This window comes from Sinocyclocheilus grahami, unplaced genomic scaffold (assembly GCF_001515645.1).
Source record: "Sinocyclocheilus grahami isolate Dianchi unplaced genomic scaffold, SAMN03320097.WGS_v1.1 scaffold121.1, whole genome shotgun sequence".
In the NCBI taxonomy this organism is placed as follows: domain Eukaryota; kingdom Metazoa; phylum Chordata; class Actinopteri; order Cypriniformes; family Cyprinidae; genus Sinocyclocheilus; species Sinocyclocheilus grahami.
This window is the reverse complement of record NW_015505300.1, coordinates 1368440-1386117: the sequence shown is the minus strand read 5'-3', so window position 1 is coordinate 1386117 and position 17678 is coordinate 1368440. Positions and strand designations below refer to the sequence as shown.

The window sequence follows — 17678 nt, the reverse complement described above, 5'->3', positions numbered from 1 at the left end:
GAAAGAAAGCGGGATTTCCGTAGCCTACATAAAAAAAGGTGGAAGACATGGAAATAGTTTGTTATTTTTTTACCCTATTTTTTGTTATATTTATTTGCTCAATGTCTTCTGGGGTTTTGGTTCTTTTACTGTTGTAGATAGCCCATAGTACAGGGTTCCTCAAATCTTGCCCTGGAGGGCCAATTCGCTGCAGAGTTTAGCTCCAACCCTGATCAAACTCACCTACCTGTGTTTTTCTAATGATCCTGAAGACATTGATTAGCATGCTCAGGTGTGTTTGATTAGGGTTAGAGCTAAACTCTAGTCAGTGAGAACTGGATCTCAGTGAAAATTGGAGGAATGCTGCCAGTTAAATAGGGTTTGACATATAATTAAGGAAATTAGCACCATTTGAGGATCCCTGCCATAGTATAACAAAAATATGATATATCTCTTCATTGTGTTTGGGCCCCCCTGGACGAGCGAACATAGGCACGTGCCTAGAATGCCTATGCGTAAATCCGGCCCTGGTCGTTGTAAACCTGCAGGATTCAAGAAATCACAGATTTGGAATGACCAGCTTCTCTTCCAGTGGCTGAAAAGGTCATCCCTTTGGCCTTCATCTGGGCAACCTCTTGTTTCAGGGTTTCAGTCACCTTAGAGTGGCTCGCCATCTTGTAATCTCAGTGAAAATTGGAGGAATGCTGCCAGTTAAATAGGGTTTGACATATAATTAAGGAAATTAGCACCAGGCGCCAGATTAACACCAAAAACTTGGAGGTATCTGAAAGTGTTGTCTAATTTTGATCTGAGTTCTTTTTCATATATTTCATTACATTTTTTTATACTGTGATTCAGAAAACAATTAATTTATGAAATATGCTCAAAAACTGTCCTTCTACTCCTGTTAGGATAACTTCAAATAGGACTAAGTAGTGACCTTGAAATGTAGGAAATTACAGGTTGTTCTCTAATTTTGATCTCCACTGTACACACACACACACATTCATTTTAAAAGCTTTGTCAGCCTAACCTAAAACATGTTGCAACTACTCAAACCTAAAACCTTAATTTTAGCCTAAATCGAAACAGGACTCAAAAAGGTCCTGAAAGGTCGAAAAGGTGAGCTGCCTCTGCCTGGATGTCTTGTGTTGCAGGTATTTGTGATTATAAGGGTGGAGCATCAAATATCCAGGAGCCCTGTCCCTGACATAATGGTTTCCTGCACAGAGATGAGTCATATACAAATGTAAACTGTAATAAAAAGAACCAGTTTCTCCACATGTATTTATTCATTCTTAGATATCTGGCGTGTCCCGGATCAGGCATCATGTGTAAAGGCCTACTCACACTTTATGAATTATTGGCCCGTCATAAAACAGGTTATCCACTGACGAAACACCTGCCTTCTGAGTCTTCTGATTGTCACCGACATCCTAAAAAGTACAACTGTGATATAGAACATATGAAGCCGTTATTAGGCATTTCAACATGTTGAAGTAAGTCAAGTTATTTACTGTACTGTGAACCCTCGAGTTTAGCTTTTAGCCACTTATTGGTTCTCTGAGGTAAAATAATTAGCTGAGCGGGTAAGGTAAGCAGTGGAATGTCTGTTGGTAAACTCTGTGTGGACAAAAATAGTAAAGTGACTATTAAAAGTCTAAAAATATTACATATATGTAAGTTTTATCTAACAAAACGGTATTTGTGAGGAATACTTTGTAACTGGCGCTCTCTCGAAGGCGACGAGCGAACCCACGAGCTGTGATCATCAAGACATTAAACACTGTCATTTTATTACAGAAAACAGATTATATATACTGAAATGCCCCTTGCAAGGCTCTACATACTATATTTCGAGGGTTTAAAGAACAGAAAGCAATACTATAATTAAGCTCATAAATACAACGCCTTTACATTTTTTGGTATGATACTGATTAGCTGGCTGACTAGACGTATTTTTGGGGGAAAACACCTTTGAAGGAATTTGTTGTGTTTCCCCAGTTCAAACCTGATGCATTCATGACTTAACACAAAACGTTTAGCTGTGGTATACCGGTCTACGAACGTTATTTTGTTCTCAATAATTGGTTGAGAGTGCCATTGCCATTCTTTCGGTTTCTGCTCTTCTGTTCACTTTACCGTCAGTACTTCTACTTGCCACCTATTTGGAATAGTCCACTTTTTGTTTGGGGGGCATTATTTACATGACTCATACAAATAATTGATTTTCTTCTGATTTTACGTATCCAACATGTTTATGTTGTGTAAGGGTGTATCATAAATAAGTAGTTGCCTCTGGGCAATGACAATATTAACATCATTTTTTAATACATTTTATCAAGTTTTTGGAGTCCCCCTCGATGAGGTGCAATGCCTTTGTCTGTGGACCATCGAGCAAAGATGGCGGCTTAGCAATAGATGGAAAGCTGTAACGAGCAAAAATGAAATGATTTCAGTTCAGTGTTATTGTCCACGGTCGCAGCTGCAGAAAGGTAGGCTAAAACGCATTCGCCAACAACATTAAAAGGTGAAACCATCAAAGTGCTCCCGGTATTCTGCTAGGGGCAAGTGGTTTTAAGCTTGGTGTTGAACATAATGGGGCTTGACTGCTACCTTGCTAGCACACTCTCATATGTAGTGGCAGCAATGCCAGAATTATGTCAGTAATATATTTCAAGTTATTAATGGACGAAAATCTCGTCACTCTGAATTATTCAAAATTACTGTTTGTGCGTAAATTTGTTGCAGGTTGAATGCATGTTATAATGTTTTGTGAACCAATAATTATGCAATATAGAACTTGATCCACAAAGATATAATATGCATTTTAAGAACTTGGAGCACAACAACAATAATATCATGACAATTGTTTATGCATTTAAACGTGTTGTTTATACATCCAGACATAAATGTTTGACTACTTTTCTCAGAGCATGTGATTTATATATTATTGTCATATGACGAGAAGAGATTTCTCCTGCTATCTATTGGTGATTCATTGTACAATAATGACAGCTGTTTTATGTTTTTTTTTGTACAGTGTGTCATAATGCACATAAACAATCTGAATTCCTTCCTTTATATTTATGCACATTGTAGTGCCTATAGTTGGTATCCCTGTTTCTGCTTTGTATCAAGTGTAATGTATACATAATGCATCTCTAGTGTTATTATAGTATTATTAGATTAAATACTGTCTAGTTTTGTGTAATTTCCACTTTCACTTCTGTAAGCATTGAAGTCCAACCAGTAGGGGGTGCTTACACACACACACAGATTCATTAAAGGGGTCATATGATGCCATTTCAAGTTTTCCTTTCTCTTTGGAGTGTTACAAGCTGATTGTGCATAGATAAGATCCCTGAAGTTGCAAAGACTAAAGTCTCAAAACCAAAGAGATATACTTTATCAAAATTTAGACTCTGCCACGCCCCCACATATCTACCTCACTATGTGGAAATATTTGCATATAGAGGACCTACAATAATGTACAGTATTTGAAAAATAATGTGTTTTTTTAACATTAAAGCATGTCAACATATTCTGTTACACCAAATACACAAAATAATGATCTTTAAAAAAGCATCATATGACCCCTTTAATGTTGAAACTTGCTTTAAATTTTAATAACATTGTTAATCAGCTGTCGAATGTAGCATGCGTTGACGTTGTTAACCAGCAATAGTAATGAGCTGTCATGATTAGCCACATGAACATTTTTTTATTATTAATAATAGTGTTTTGTAGTAAACTGGTGGTTCACTTATATTATAACAACACAAAAGCTACAGTTAAAACATTTAATTATAATTTACACTTGAGTATAAATATTACCCATAAACGAAACCATTGTATGTACAAATGTGAATGGCAAAAACATCTTTAATACCCATGTGCTATTAAGTCCATAAAGTGTAGGAGATATTTAAATTGAATTCAGTTTGCATTTCCCATTTGTTTATTTATAGTTTGAGAAATCTGTTTATTTTTAAACTGCATTTACAATATATTCAATTTTGTCCAAAGTGACTTTGAGAATAATAAAAGCATAGGCTAATTATTTAGTTTAATATTGGTTCATGTGCTTAATGAGATGTGATGAGGAGATGTATTGTTGAGATAAAGAGGAAAGTTTGAGTGCGCAAACAGCACTGTGTAGAAATGTACTTTTTTCTGGTGGCATAAAAATAAGGATAATTACTATTAAGTGATTGTTTGACGGCTATAATTTAAACACAAATTATGAAAAAAATGCATGTATTAAAATATGCATGTTCATGCATGGATTTTTTAAATTAAAGTAATCGATCTTAATCTATTCTATTGGTTTATTTATTATTAGGGGTATTTGCTCGAAGCAGGTTTACATGATTTACAGTGGCCAAGTAACTTTGCAACCTGCCACAATAATATGCAGACATAAAAAAAATACAGAAAAAAATGAAAATAACTACATCTTACCATTACTGTTACAGACAATAGTGGTGATTGAAGCTGTCACCATTTCGACAGAATGTAGCCTTTTTAATATAGCTAGATAATGTAATGTTACCAGAACTTATTTCTATGATATAAATTTCTTAAACAACATATTTCGGACTAATGCAATGCAGCAACAAGTTTTACAATTTTGCATTGTAGTTTAAATGAAGTACACAATTCCTATAAATTCTAGATCTCTGCTGTGAAAAATGAGAGTTGATTTAAAATACTGAAATCTGTTGAATCTTATTATGGTAACTAGTAATTTAAGCCGTAATGTTACTGACCAGTCATACAATGGCATAGGGCTGGGCGATATGGCCAAAATATTATCACAACATTTTTTTCCATTTCATATTATATTGATATTTATCATGATATTAATTTACCGTTAATGGAGAAGGAAATGCTTTCCACATGTTTGTTAGACCTTGAGAATGAATGTAACGATTATTTGTTTCTTCACAATTAAACTCCACAGAGCTACCTATTAGGGTTGCATGATATATCGTTTCGAAAACTATGCAGTGTTATTACATTTCATTATTCAATTTCTGTACCTGAATACTGTTAGATTAACATATTTTTTTTATAATTTCTTCAAGTTTAACCAGACTTTTATTTTGACGGGTTGTTGTTACGTGTGTATGAGTTTGTGTATCAGATGAAACCATGCCATTCATTTACACAAGGGCACGCAGAGCATGCAGACTTGACCTATTAGTGACAAGCACTGACTGGCTGTTGTCACATTTATTTCTGCTGTTAGATTAATCCATATAAAGTAAAAATGTCCAGAGCTTATCATCAATATTGAAATTTAAACACAATTTTGACATAATTTATCGCCCAGCCCTAGAGTGTCAGCTGTTGTTTTCTGCCATATTGTCTAAGCTTGACTGTAAGATGTATTTTAATAGTTTTAAGTAGAATTTTACTGAAATTAAAAAAAAATTAAATTAAAATGCAGTAAGATACTGTAAGGAACTTTAAAAAAGTTCCTTTTTTAAATCCTAAAATAAATTCTATAAGAAGGGCATGCTATGGATCCAACTGTGCCTATATTTGTTATAGGGTAAACTGCTTATTTAATTTGTATCTTTGTTCTGTTATTTATCTATGCTTGTAATTTGTTTATTTCCTATGCTGATTTACTCGCCTACAAAGTCACCCCAATCATTGATTATTTATTTTCCAAATAGAGTTATTGAAGTCATCCGATTTTTTTTCCATATCGCAATATATATCACAGAAAAAAAAATATCGCAATGCAAGTTTTTTTCTAATATCGTGCAGCCCTACTACCTATTAAGAGCACTGTATAACTGTAAAAATTAATGAAAAATACCTTGGTTGTAGGGCTGTGCAAAAAATCGAATGCGATTTTCATGCGCATCTCGTCAGTAAAGGCGCTCCTGTGATTAGTAGTAAATCTCCAGCACGTGCTTTCAGATGGAGCAGCATTTACTACATAGAACCACGTTCAAAATCGCAGGCGATTCATTGCCGATTATGAATGCGATTTTATGTAGCTTGTCAGTGAACTACGGCTCTGTGTAGTAAATGCTGCTCCATCTGAAAGCATGTGCTGAAGAGTTACTACTAATCACAGGAGCGCCTTTACTTACGAGATGCGCATGAAAAACACATTCGATTTTTTTGCACAGCCCTACTTGGTTGTATGATACTCCTTAAAAATAATAGTAACATATTTTTTTTATAATTTCTTCAAGTTTAACCAGACTTTTATTTTGACGGGTCGTTGTTACGTGTGTATGAGTTTGTGTATCAGATTAAACCATGCCATTCATTTACACAAGGGCACGCAGAGCATGCAGACTTGACCTATTAGTGACAAGCACTGACTGGCTGTTGTCACATTTATTTCTGTTGTTAGATTAATCCATATAAAGTAAAAATGTCCAGAGCTTATCATCAATATTGAAATTTAAACACAATTTTGACATATAATTTATCGCCCAGCCCTAGAGTGTCAGCTGTTGTTTTCTGCCATATTGTCTAAGCTTGACTGTAAGATGTATTTTAATAGTTTTAAGTAGAATTTTACTGAAATTAAAAAAAATTTAAATTAAAATGCAGTAAGATACTGTAAGGAACTTTAAAAAAGTTCCTTTTTTAAATCCTAAAATAAATTCTATAAGAAGGGCATGCTATGGATCCAACTGTGCCTATATTTGTTATAGGGTAATTTAATGTTTAATGTCTCTACCTTAACATTAATTAATTTATATACTGATATGCATGCTCGTCTAATTTTTTGTCCCCAGAAACGGTCCTTAGGACTCCTAGGAATGTCTGGTTTGAGGGAGAGTGCCAAAGTAGAGGAAAATGACACACTTAATGTTAAGAAACTCTCAGGACCTTATGAACAGCGAGACATTCTGTGCAGAGGGAACTACATCAGGACCATTAGTGCATTGTCCTCAAGAAACCATGGCACTACTCAGTGACCAAGGAGACCTCCTGACCAGTGTTGGTTTTATGGACTCCATTTGCTCAGATGGACCAGCCAAGGCTGCTTACGTCAATGGATCCACCTCACCCCATATCTCAGATGAAATCTTGTTGGATATTTCAAAAAATGTACCAGGATTCCTTCCCAAATCATTACACAATCAGAATTCTGTCACAACCAACGTCCACTTTGAAGGACCCGATCCACTCAGAAAAGAAGGGGAAATAACAATCAGGCAAACACTGACAGCGGAGGATGTGGAGAATAGGGGAATATGGGGCTTTGATACAGAATCTCCAGAAAGCTCATTAGATAATTATGATGATGGAAATGACCTTAGCTGGAATCCCCAAAGAGAATTTATGAAGTTCCTGTGGGATGATGATAATGGTATTGAAATGGAGGGAAAACTGTCCCCTGTTCCTTCACCCATCAACCACAAAAGAAGAGTTCCTTCACCACTCAGCCATAAAAGAAGAAAACGTAAAGAAAAACTGGTGTTAAAAGTCGATCCTTCAGAGGACATCTACTCTGAGTTGAATTTTGATTCAAAAAAAGATCACCTAGGTGAAGGAAGCCGGATAGAATGCAGTCCTGTTAAGAAGACATGTTGCCCAAGGAAACCATCCAAATTACAGTCACCCATTGTAAAACGTACCAAGTATTTAAATGGAGCTGCTGAGGCAGTCAAACACCTATTTACCAAACCAGCAAAAAAACCTATTAGCAAAACTCAAAAGATGGGATTGATTAAAGAAACTTTGCCATCAGACTCATGTTCTATAGAGGAACCTACATTTTTTCCACGTAACAGTGGTTTTCAAGAGAAATCTCAAAAACACAGACAAATTACATGTAATACAGACACAACTAGTTCAAAGCCATTCATATGTAAGGAATGTGGACAGTGTTACCATGATCAGAGTTCGCTGTTAAGTCACATAACTGTTCACCGGGACAAGCAACAGAAAATTACGAAAGATATAAATGAGTTGCAACAAATTAAAGATGAAGGAAAAGATGCAAAGTTGCAGTGCCCACAGTGCACCTTTGGAACGAACTGTCCGAACACCTTTGTGCAACACGCTAAGACCCATGAGAAGGACAAGCGGTACTATAGTTGTAATAAGTGCGATTTTGTCGAAATGAATGAAGTTGAACTGAGACGCCATTTGCTTCATAAACATGGCATCAGTGGGGCTGAGCTGACTGTTTGGAAATCAGATGGTTTTCAGGAGCGTAAAGTCAATAAATCAGCATGTCCAATTTCCTTCTCCCGTTCTTTTCAAAGAAAAACTAAAAGCATCATTGGAAATCATGTTGACGCTTCATGTCAACCGCAGTTTAATGAAGAACAGGCATCCTCACATTCCCTTGACAATAGTGATGAAGAACCATCTCCAACTGAACAGCCCTTCTCTGTTTGCAATGTTCTTGCATCATGTGCAAAACCAACAGCAAGGTCACCAAAATTGTCGTTAAAGCTCCGGGCACCAGACAAAAACAAAAGCTTGTCATCCAATGAGAAGTGCGGTCTTGTGCGAAAGAAGAAATTGTGGATGAATAAAGGTGTCCAAAGCCAATCAAGACTTGACAAATCAATTCACACACTTTTATCCAGAAAGAAACATAGTGACCAGAGTGCCTCAGAATGCAGCACTCATCAGGAGCCTGATGGAAGCAGTACAACAGAGTGTCTTGACGATTCCCTCAGTTGTGAGACCACATTCTGTGGAACAGGAGCTAGTTCGTCCCCCTTAAAGTATCTGAAAAGATCAGTTCATTCTAAAGAAGGGAACACTAAAAGAACTTCTAAGTCTGATGAAAACATCACTTGTTCAGAAGATGTTGGAAACACCAACTATACGCATTTAAGTTTGGAAAAGCAAAAATTTAAGAAGTCACCTTCCAAAAGGAAAATGTCTACTCCATTCCACAATATGCAGGGTCAAGATATTCTTTTAGATTTCCCCAAATGTCGACAACATTTTAAGAAACCTGAAACATCCAAGAGGAGTAAAGAAATTAACAACGGTCACTTTATGTTTGATTCTAATGATAATCTTGGATTTGAAGAATGTGAAAGTAACGAGAATGCTAATGCGCGTTTTGTAAAAAAACAGACTTCACCTGCAAAGGCAAGTCTTGGTGCCTCAACTAGTCACTTTGAGAAAAATCACAGTTCCCCAAGAATGTTTCCTGTCAAAGATGAATGCAAGGATGAAGAAATCTCAGAACAGATCACAGCTGTAAAGCGTGAACCAAACTCAGACTTTGAGACGGATCTGAAGGCTTGTCCGTACTGCCCTGCTGTATTTGAGTCAGGAATTAGCCTCTCTAATCATATAAGAGGACATTTGCACAGAGTGGGCCTGAAAGCACGGAAAGCTGTATCTGCAGCTAAGGTGACTTCTCTTGACAAAGTACCTCCAGTTCGACGACGAACACTGCCACCATTCAAAACAGGTGATGCTTCTCTTATACTTGATATACTTTCTTGCATCTATACAGAGGTTTTCAAATATAAATAATATAATAATAATATATCAAATATCAAATATAATAAAATCAATTAAGATAGTTATGCAGAAAAGCCTTTAATTATGAGACTTTCCTTTTTTCAGGTTTAAAAAACAATTGCAAAAAAACTGGGAGGAAAAAGACAGAGTTCAGATAAAGCTTGATTGTAGACTAGATATTTTATTTAGCAGCGGGTTTTCCAGTTAGCGACCATAACTTGACAATAATTATTGGCTTATCATTATCGACCAAATTTTTTTTATTTTAGTTTAGAAATGCTTAGAAATGTCACATCATTTAGCAATTTTTCAAGTTTGTTCCAAAGTTACTGATTGGTCTGTATTTTGTCTAAAAGTCCAAACTTATCAAAACTTGGTGAAGATGTCAAAACATACTGAAGATATATACCATTTTTTGGGAATGGACGATCATCATGTTATTTTGTATGTGTTTATGTACAAGTTGCAGTGGACTTAATTTTCTGATAATTGGCCAGAAAGCGGTGCTATGATGAGGGAATCATCAATCATGCTTTTTCATACTCTTTATATAGAGTCCATTCAATTTGCAGGAAATTGATTGTGTATTTTATCAATTACAATTTTACAAAACTATATTTTTGTATATAAAAATTGTGAATGCGTTGTCCAAATCGTATGTATAAAAATTGCGAACACACAAAATGGGCATTGAAAAGTATGTGTGACATTTTCATACACATCAAGATTTATATATATATATATATACAGTGGTGTGAAAAAGTGTTGGCCCCCTTCCTGTTTTTTTTTAATTTTTTGCATATTTGTCACACTTAAAAGATTCAGATCATCAAACTAATTTTAATATTACACAAAGATAATGCAAGAAGGGCACCTCAGTCGTGGTATTGAAGGTGGGAGAGAGCGCTGTACATTCACTCCCCCCACCTACAATCCCTGCTGGTACAAGACTCGAACCCGCAACCTTTGGGTTACGAGTCCGACTCTCTAACCATTAGGCCACGACTTCCCCCAATATATATATATATGTATATATATACTGTATATGTGTGTATAAATGTGCACACAATCCACACCACATTTAGAATAGTAATGTACCTGATTAGTTTATAGTCAGGAAAGGTGTGTGTTGGAGCATCGCTGATAGGTGTACAATGCAGGTGTTTAAAGATACCTTTAAACTAGTAGTTTAAAATTCCCACACAACGAGTGTGTTGCAAGTTAGCTAAACGCAGGCTGGTTAGTGTAGACATTTTAAATTTTAGTTTGGACAAATTTAATTGGCTTCTAAGCAATAAATATCTGTTGTAAATGAAGCTGATTACATGTGGCTTCCCTGTTGCCTTCTGATCCCAACAGAAGAGGGTACATCCCAGATTGATCATCCAGCAAAGCTGAAAACGGACTGCCAACAGACAGAGCTTATCTGTCCTCTCTGTAGGGAGTGGTTTGACACAAGGACTGGGCTGTCCAACCATGTACGAGGCCACCTGAAGCGCCTGGGCAAACCTTTTTCCACCATGTCTAAATCTCCAGTGATCATATTGAAAGAATTGATGCGTGACAAGAAACAGTTTCAGATGAAGCTACAGGTTCTTGAGAAGAAGTGCCGCTCCACCAATTCTTTCCATCCTATTAGGTTGAGTAACGGTTTAACCTTTGCATCTACTGTCAAACAGCAGAAAGATTATAAGGAGGAAAATAAAAGGATAGACATTAATAAAAGCTCTCCACCAAGTGATCTGATTGGAATTTTGAAGAAGAGAAGAGCCCATGAAGAGACCAAAGCAAGGCACTCATCCCACACTGCCAGAAAGGCTCTCCTTTTATCTTCAGGCAAAGACTGTGACATGGAGATACAACCTTTCAAAGCTGTGCCAAATTCACTAGCAGGTAATGTTTCATTGAAGGAACGGTTCATGCAAAATAAAAATTCTGTAACTGTTTACTCACTCTCATGTTTGACCAAGCCCATATGCTTCAACAAATGCAGAAAAAGAACAAGCATACATTTTTTGACATGAGGGAGTTAATAATAACAGAATTATTATTTTGAGGGGAACTATCTCTTTAAACAACATGTAAAGATTAATAAACCTTCTATAGCTATAACTATTTCAAATGTAACCATAGAACTTTTATTTTGACTATGGACCCTTTTCATGTTTTTGGGTTTCTCAGAAGCAAAAGTCATCATAGTTTGGTGAAATTTTATAGAGATTAATGGGAGACTACAGCTAATTTTATTTGTGCATTTACATTTGTTCAAATAGCAAAAGAAAAAAAATCCACAATAGTGTTTCCATGATTATCCAAAACAGATAATACAGTATCTCACAGAAGTGAGTACACCCCTCACATTTTTATAAATATTTTATTATATCTTTTCATGTGACAACATTGAAGAAATGACACTTTGCTACAATGTAAAGTAGTGAGTGTACAGCTTGTATAACAGTGTAAATTTGCTGTCCCCTCAAAATAACTCAACACACAGCCATTAAAGTCTAAACCGCTGGCCACAAAAGTGAGTAAACCCCTAAGTGAAAGTCCAAATTGGGCCCAAAGTGTCAATATTTTGTGTGGCCACCATTATTTTCCAGCACTGCCTTATCCCTCTTGGGCATGGATTTCACCGGAGCTTCACAGGTTGCCACTGGAGTCCTCTTCCACTCCTCCATGACGACATCACGGAGCTGGTGGATGTTAGAGACCTTGCGCTCCTCCACCTTCCATTTGAGGATGCCCCACAGATGCTCAATAGGGTTTAGGTCTGGAGACATGCTTGGCCAATCCATCACCTTTACCCTCAGCTTCTTTAGCAAGGCAGTGGTCGTCTTGGAGGTGTGTTTGGGGTCGTTATCATGTTGGAATACTGCCCATGCTTGACTGTTTCACTACTTTACATTGTAGCAAAGTGTCATTTCTTCAGTGTTGTCACATGAAAAGATATAATAAAATATTTACAAAAATGTGAGGGGTGTACTCACTTCTGTGAGATACTGTATATATAGAGAGAGAGATTGATTACGACAGTCAGAAGAGAGAAAGGATAAATTTACTATTACTTCCTCTAGAGCTGTGAAGTTAATCAAAATAGTTTCGATCTTGGCTTCTAACGACTATGAAAATGCAATAATGGAGATAAAACGATTATTATGGCCCATTCTGCTCCTTTCAGCAGTGCGCTTTCGCTCTTACATGAAAGCTCAAACTTCAAGTGACTTAAAATCAGTAAAATCATGTAAGGTGACTTTCGCAAAATGAGACGTGCTTGATTTATTGATGTTTATTAGATTTATTCGTGTTTTTAAAAGCATGAAAGAACTTGCGCTGTTCCGTGCACATGCTCCGACACGGTACAGAACAGGGACAGTGCGCGCCAGTTTTGCCAATGAATTTTCAGGGGCAGTTGCTAAAGGCAGATCGATTTGTTGCTAAAAGTTGTTAAATGTCATTGCGTGATGACGTCATTGCATAACCATGACACAAAACAGCGTTTTTACGTAGAATACACAACGAGATTACTCAAATCTCAGCGAAACATTTTAAATGTTATTTAAAAATCTTTTAAATGTTATTTGTTCATAAAATTATTATAAACATAAAATATTTTAATTAGTAAAAGTAACATAAGTTGCACATCTTTATGATCTGATTTTTTACAACATTGAATTATTGAAGAGTTACACATTTTATGTATTTTCTTGTTAACTAGTAAAACTGCAAATTCTGAACAATTATAGTTTTAAGCAGTGTACTGGTAGGTAGTGTGCTAGACATATATGAAGGAACAATACGTATTTATTTTTCACAGGTGTTTTACCTGTTTTAAATTCCACATTGCATTTTGTGTTTTAACTTTACGGGGTTACAACTTAATGGATAACATCCTGGCAGAAAATGACTAGTACCTTTTCAGTTTTTCCACATATTTTTTTTCTTACTGTGTACCTAACTGAACAACAATTTTATATACAAGCTAATAACATGCTGTATCATAAATGTGCATATATTATTGACCAATTGGAACTAGCAACTTAATGCACATTTGATGTTTGTACTGTTAGGCATCTTTCTCCAGCTCTCTCCAGGTTGATGTGCTGCTTGGCCGGCTAGCTATTCAATGGTTTCCTCTTTTTGTGTAATTTAGATGAAAATATGTGCCCTTTTTATCATTTGAGTCACTTTGCAAAAGTTGCCAAAAACTTTTTAAAAATAGCTAAAATTGTTGCTAGGTGCTTTTTGAAAAAATTTGCTAGGGTAGTTTGAAAAGTTGTTAAATCTAGCAACAAAATTGCTAAGTTGGCAACACTGGTGCGCACTTAAACGGTCAAATACATGCAAAAATGTGTCAAAATGCGTAGCTTGGTGATTATTCATGTAAAACCTCGTCAGTTATGTCAGAAGTGAACGTAAATAGTTGAGAATGAAAATATATTGGATCCGTGCAGCTCTTAAAGCGACAACAGGTAATATTCCTTCTGCCTTCTGCCTTGAATATTAATCAAACAACAAAAGACAGAGAAAATCACTCACTGCTCTTGACTGAAGGACTTTTGTAGCTTTAATAAGAAACAAAGGAAGTTTAATTCTTAAAATGAAGACTATGCTGTTTTATTTTACATTCGATTATTCAAGTTCTGTAGAAGGCTGTTAGCTAGACTTGCACAAACAACTTAAAGCACTGTTTGTTTCATTTGTATCTTTTTTCTATTGTATTTGACTTTTGCTTTTTGTTTTTAATTATATTACTGACTGTTTATTTATTTTTTTCTTATATTAGTTACCATAGTATTCTGCTGTGGTATTGAGAATTGTGAAATTTTGCTGGTTTCTAAAATGTAGATGTCATTGCGACCTTATTTACAGAAAATGTATATTTGATGTATATTGCGATCTTTAAATGAATCACTCAGTCTTCCCCATGATTGTGTAGCCTAGTGAACCAAACTGAGAGACCATTTTGAAGGCTCAGGAAACCTTTGCAGGTGTTTTGAGTTGATTAGCTGATTGGCATGTCACCATATTCTAATTTGTTGAGATAGTGAATTGGTGGGTTTTTGTTAAATGTGAGCCAAAATCATCACAATTAAAAGAACCAAAGACTTAAACTGCTTCAGTCTGTGTGCATTGAATTTATTTAATACACGAGTTTCACAATTTGAGTTGAATTACTGAAATAAATGAACTTTTCCACGACATTCTAATTTATTGAGATGCACCTGTAAAGTTTTGCTCATGTGGCCCACTCATAATCATGTCAAATAATCGTGATTACAATATTGACCAAAATAATCGTGATGATGATTTTTACCATAATCGGGCAGCCCTAACTTCATTAGCCATTGTATTAGAAACACCCTTGTGCATTGTTGTAATTTAACACAAAGTATAATCTTATAAATGTAAAATAACATAAAATATATAATATAATATATATATTTTTATATAAAAAACAATAGTTACGATTTTCGTGTCATAATCTTCTGTGAAAAGGGTCCATAAAAATTCAGTCTGTGGTATATATTTACCATACATTAACATATTTTATATAAATATAATAATATAAATCAAATATACATCTCCAAATATAGGCAGATTGCTACTGTTAAATAATCCTTTAATGAGAGGCCTGAACTTTAATGAATTGAACATGAGTACATTGACATGTATTACAGTATCTATAATAACTAAGTGTTGAATTTTATATATTGTGTTTCTTTTACAGAAAAAAGTGAACTCAATAGAAAAGTGTGTGTGCACTGTAATACCACATTCCACAGTGGTGTTAGTCTCTCCAATCATTTGAGGGCATATGCACATAGAAAGAAAAAAGCTCTTCTGGACGGAACTAGTATGTATCTTTCTTTTTTCCTATGTAAATTATTTTGTGTACTTACATTTGACTTCCTGTTTATGAAGTATGCTGCACCTCACTGTCTACTTTCATCTACCATCTACTGCAGAATGCATGTCACATGCTAACTCCCTTTACTAAACTTTGCTTTGACTGTGCCAATTTCTCATAACAAGTAACATGGAAGTAACTGAACAAGTAACTTAAAAAAATATATAATTGTTTTTGATAATCTGATTCAGGTGCTTTTGGTAGCAGACATTTACTCTTAACACCTGATGGTCTTTCAGATTATAGTTGCTGCATGATGGCATTGTAGAAGTATTGTTATCATTTGATTTAAGTTATTCACAATCAAATGTCTAATAATAGAGGGTTACTGTGTTATTCGGCTGGTCATGTGATCTCAATATGGCTACCAGTCGGCCACCACAAGGGTAATAACATTTACATTACTCATGAAAGGTGTGAACCCCTTTGGATTAAAAGTTATTTAAACATATTTTGCTAAACATGTAAGAATACTTCAATGTTGTCATAGGTGAAAACCTATGGTGTGCTTTTTAAAATGCCCTTATTTTGTTTGTACAGTTTCTAATAAAGACATTGTTTATTATTGCAGCTTTTGACTGTAAACAGAGAAAGCAAAGATCAAGGTCTGGGTCAAAGAAGAAAATGTACCAGCTGCTGCACACACCAGAAGAAATCTATAGACTTACTTGCAGGTAACCTCTATGCTACAAATGTTTAAAAATATATATTTAATATATTATTATAAAAACTAAAAGTTTAATACATCTTTAAATTATAATTTTTTATGTACATTAGAATGTGTCCTGTTTCTGAGCATAAAATAATGACTATCATACATTTTTAACATTATTTTCAATAGACACCCACTAAAATGTTCAGTGTAACAATAGTTCATATAACAAAAAATCTTGTCAGACACTTTTAGAACAAGAATCATTAGATGTCATCAAAAGACTGTTTAAGGATCACAGTGCAGCCCCCAAAATACTAATAAATTAAACCCATCTTTGCCACAAGGTTTTACCCACTTGCCAGCAAGTAGTTTTCATAATTTAAAATACAACTAATACAACTTAAACTAATCACCGATCAGAATAAGTATGTTGTTTCATTTTTACAAAAATCTGTTACACTGAATGGCGATGGAACATTATTTGAAACATTAAAGCAGACAATTTACTTCCATTTAATATGCTTTCTATGTACAGTATATAAAATCACTTTTGTAAATTTAATTTGTTGCAGATACTGAAATGAGATGTTTCGTCTTTGACCCATACAGTATATGTGTGTGTGTGTGTGTGTGTGTGTATTTAACATAAATCTAATTAAATGTATATTACATATTTACTTTTTAATAAAAATAGTTTTGTGTGGATCTTTGTAATCTAATGTGTAATTGTTTCCATGTTCAGGTTTTGTGATCTAGTCTTCCAAGGCCCTTTGTCAGTGCAGGAGGACTGGATAAAACATTTACAGAGGCACATCATGAATACCGCTGTACCGCACACAGGGGCAGGGATGGTGGAAGTCACCTCCTTCCCCAAGGACTCTTGCCCCAACACCAACACAGTACCACAGGCACAACCTTCAGTGATGCAAACATCCTCATGAGCCTAAGAACACACTATTTGTCCTTGGAATATCACTTGTATGTAAATTGTTTGGTTCCCATTTAAATTTTATATTGCCATCAGTAAGGACTTCTGTTTTTTACTCTTTGTGAGGATCCATTCTTATCACAGACCGCTTTTTAGATATTGCTACATTGTGCTGGTGTTGTACATGGTCAAAGAACGTACGAACGGTGGGTGAAAATGTAGAGATTTCAGTGAAACCCACCACCAAAAGACAACCTTTACCTCAGATGCTTCTCACATTGAGTTTAATCTGTCAATGCAGATTTATGCTCTACAAAAACTGAAATGATTCTGTATGTGGATTTTATAACAACCCATTTTAATTTGAGAACGTGATTTTTTTTTGTCCCATCCATGGATTTTAGAAGGTGCACATATGTGTGTATAAATTTAAGTCTACACATTTACTTCAGACGTTTGATTCATGTCAACACATCAGTCATTATGTGAAACAACCCATTCTATTGATATTAAAAGGTCAGACAGTATGCATGTCATAACTCCGTTTACACCATTTCCTGTAACATTTTGGTTTTCATTTATTACCCTGTTTTGATTTGATCTTAAGTCTGTAAGTTTGCCACATGTGCAAAAGAGAGAGAGAAAAAAAACAACAACTGTTACTTGTGTAGACCATTTTTTACGGTTCAAATATTTTTGTGTATAAACCTTTTTAGGTAATTTAT

The 17678-nt window shown here is 35.2% G+C and overlaps 1 protein-coding gene across 1 annotated transcript; it reads left to right on the top strand.

Moving 5' to 3' along the window:
• Window positions 1-2372: 2372 nt before the first annotated feature.
• On the top strand, window positions 2373-17678 carry znf644a (zinc finger protein 644a). Its single transcript, XM_016278400.1, is given in 7 exon segments — window positions 2373-2474; window positions 6753-6821; window positions 6823-9406; window positions 10819-11352; window positions 15191-15316; window positions 15942-16044; window positions 16768-17678. Coding segments are annotated over 6 exon segments (3591 nt in total). The 5' UTR covers window positions 2373-2474; window positions 6753-6776; the 3' UTR covers window positions 16967-17678.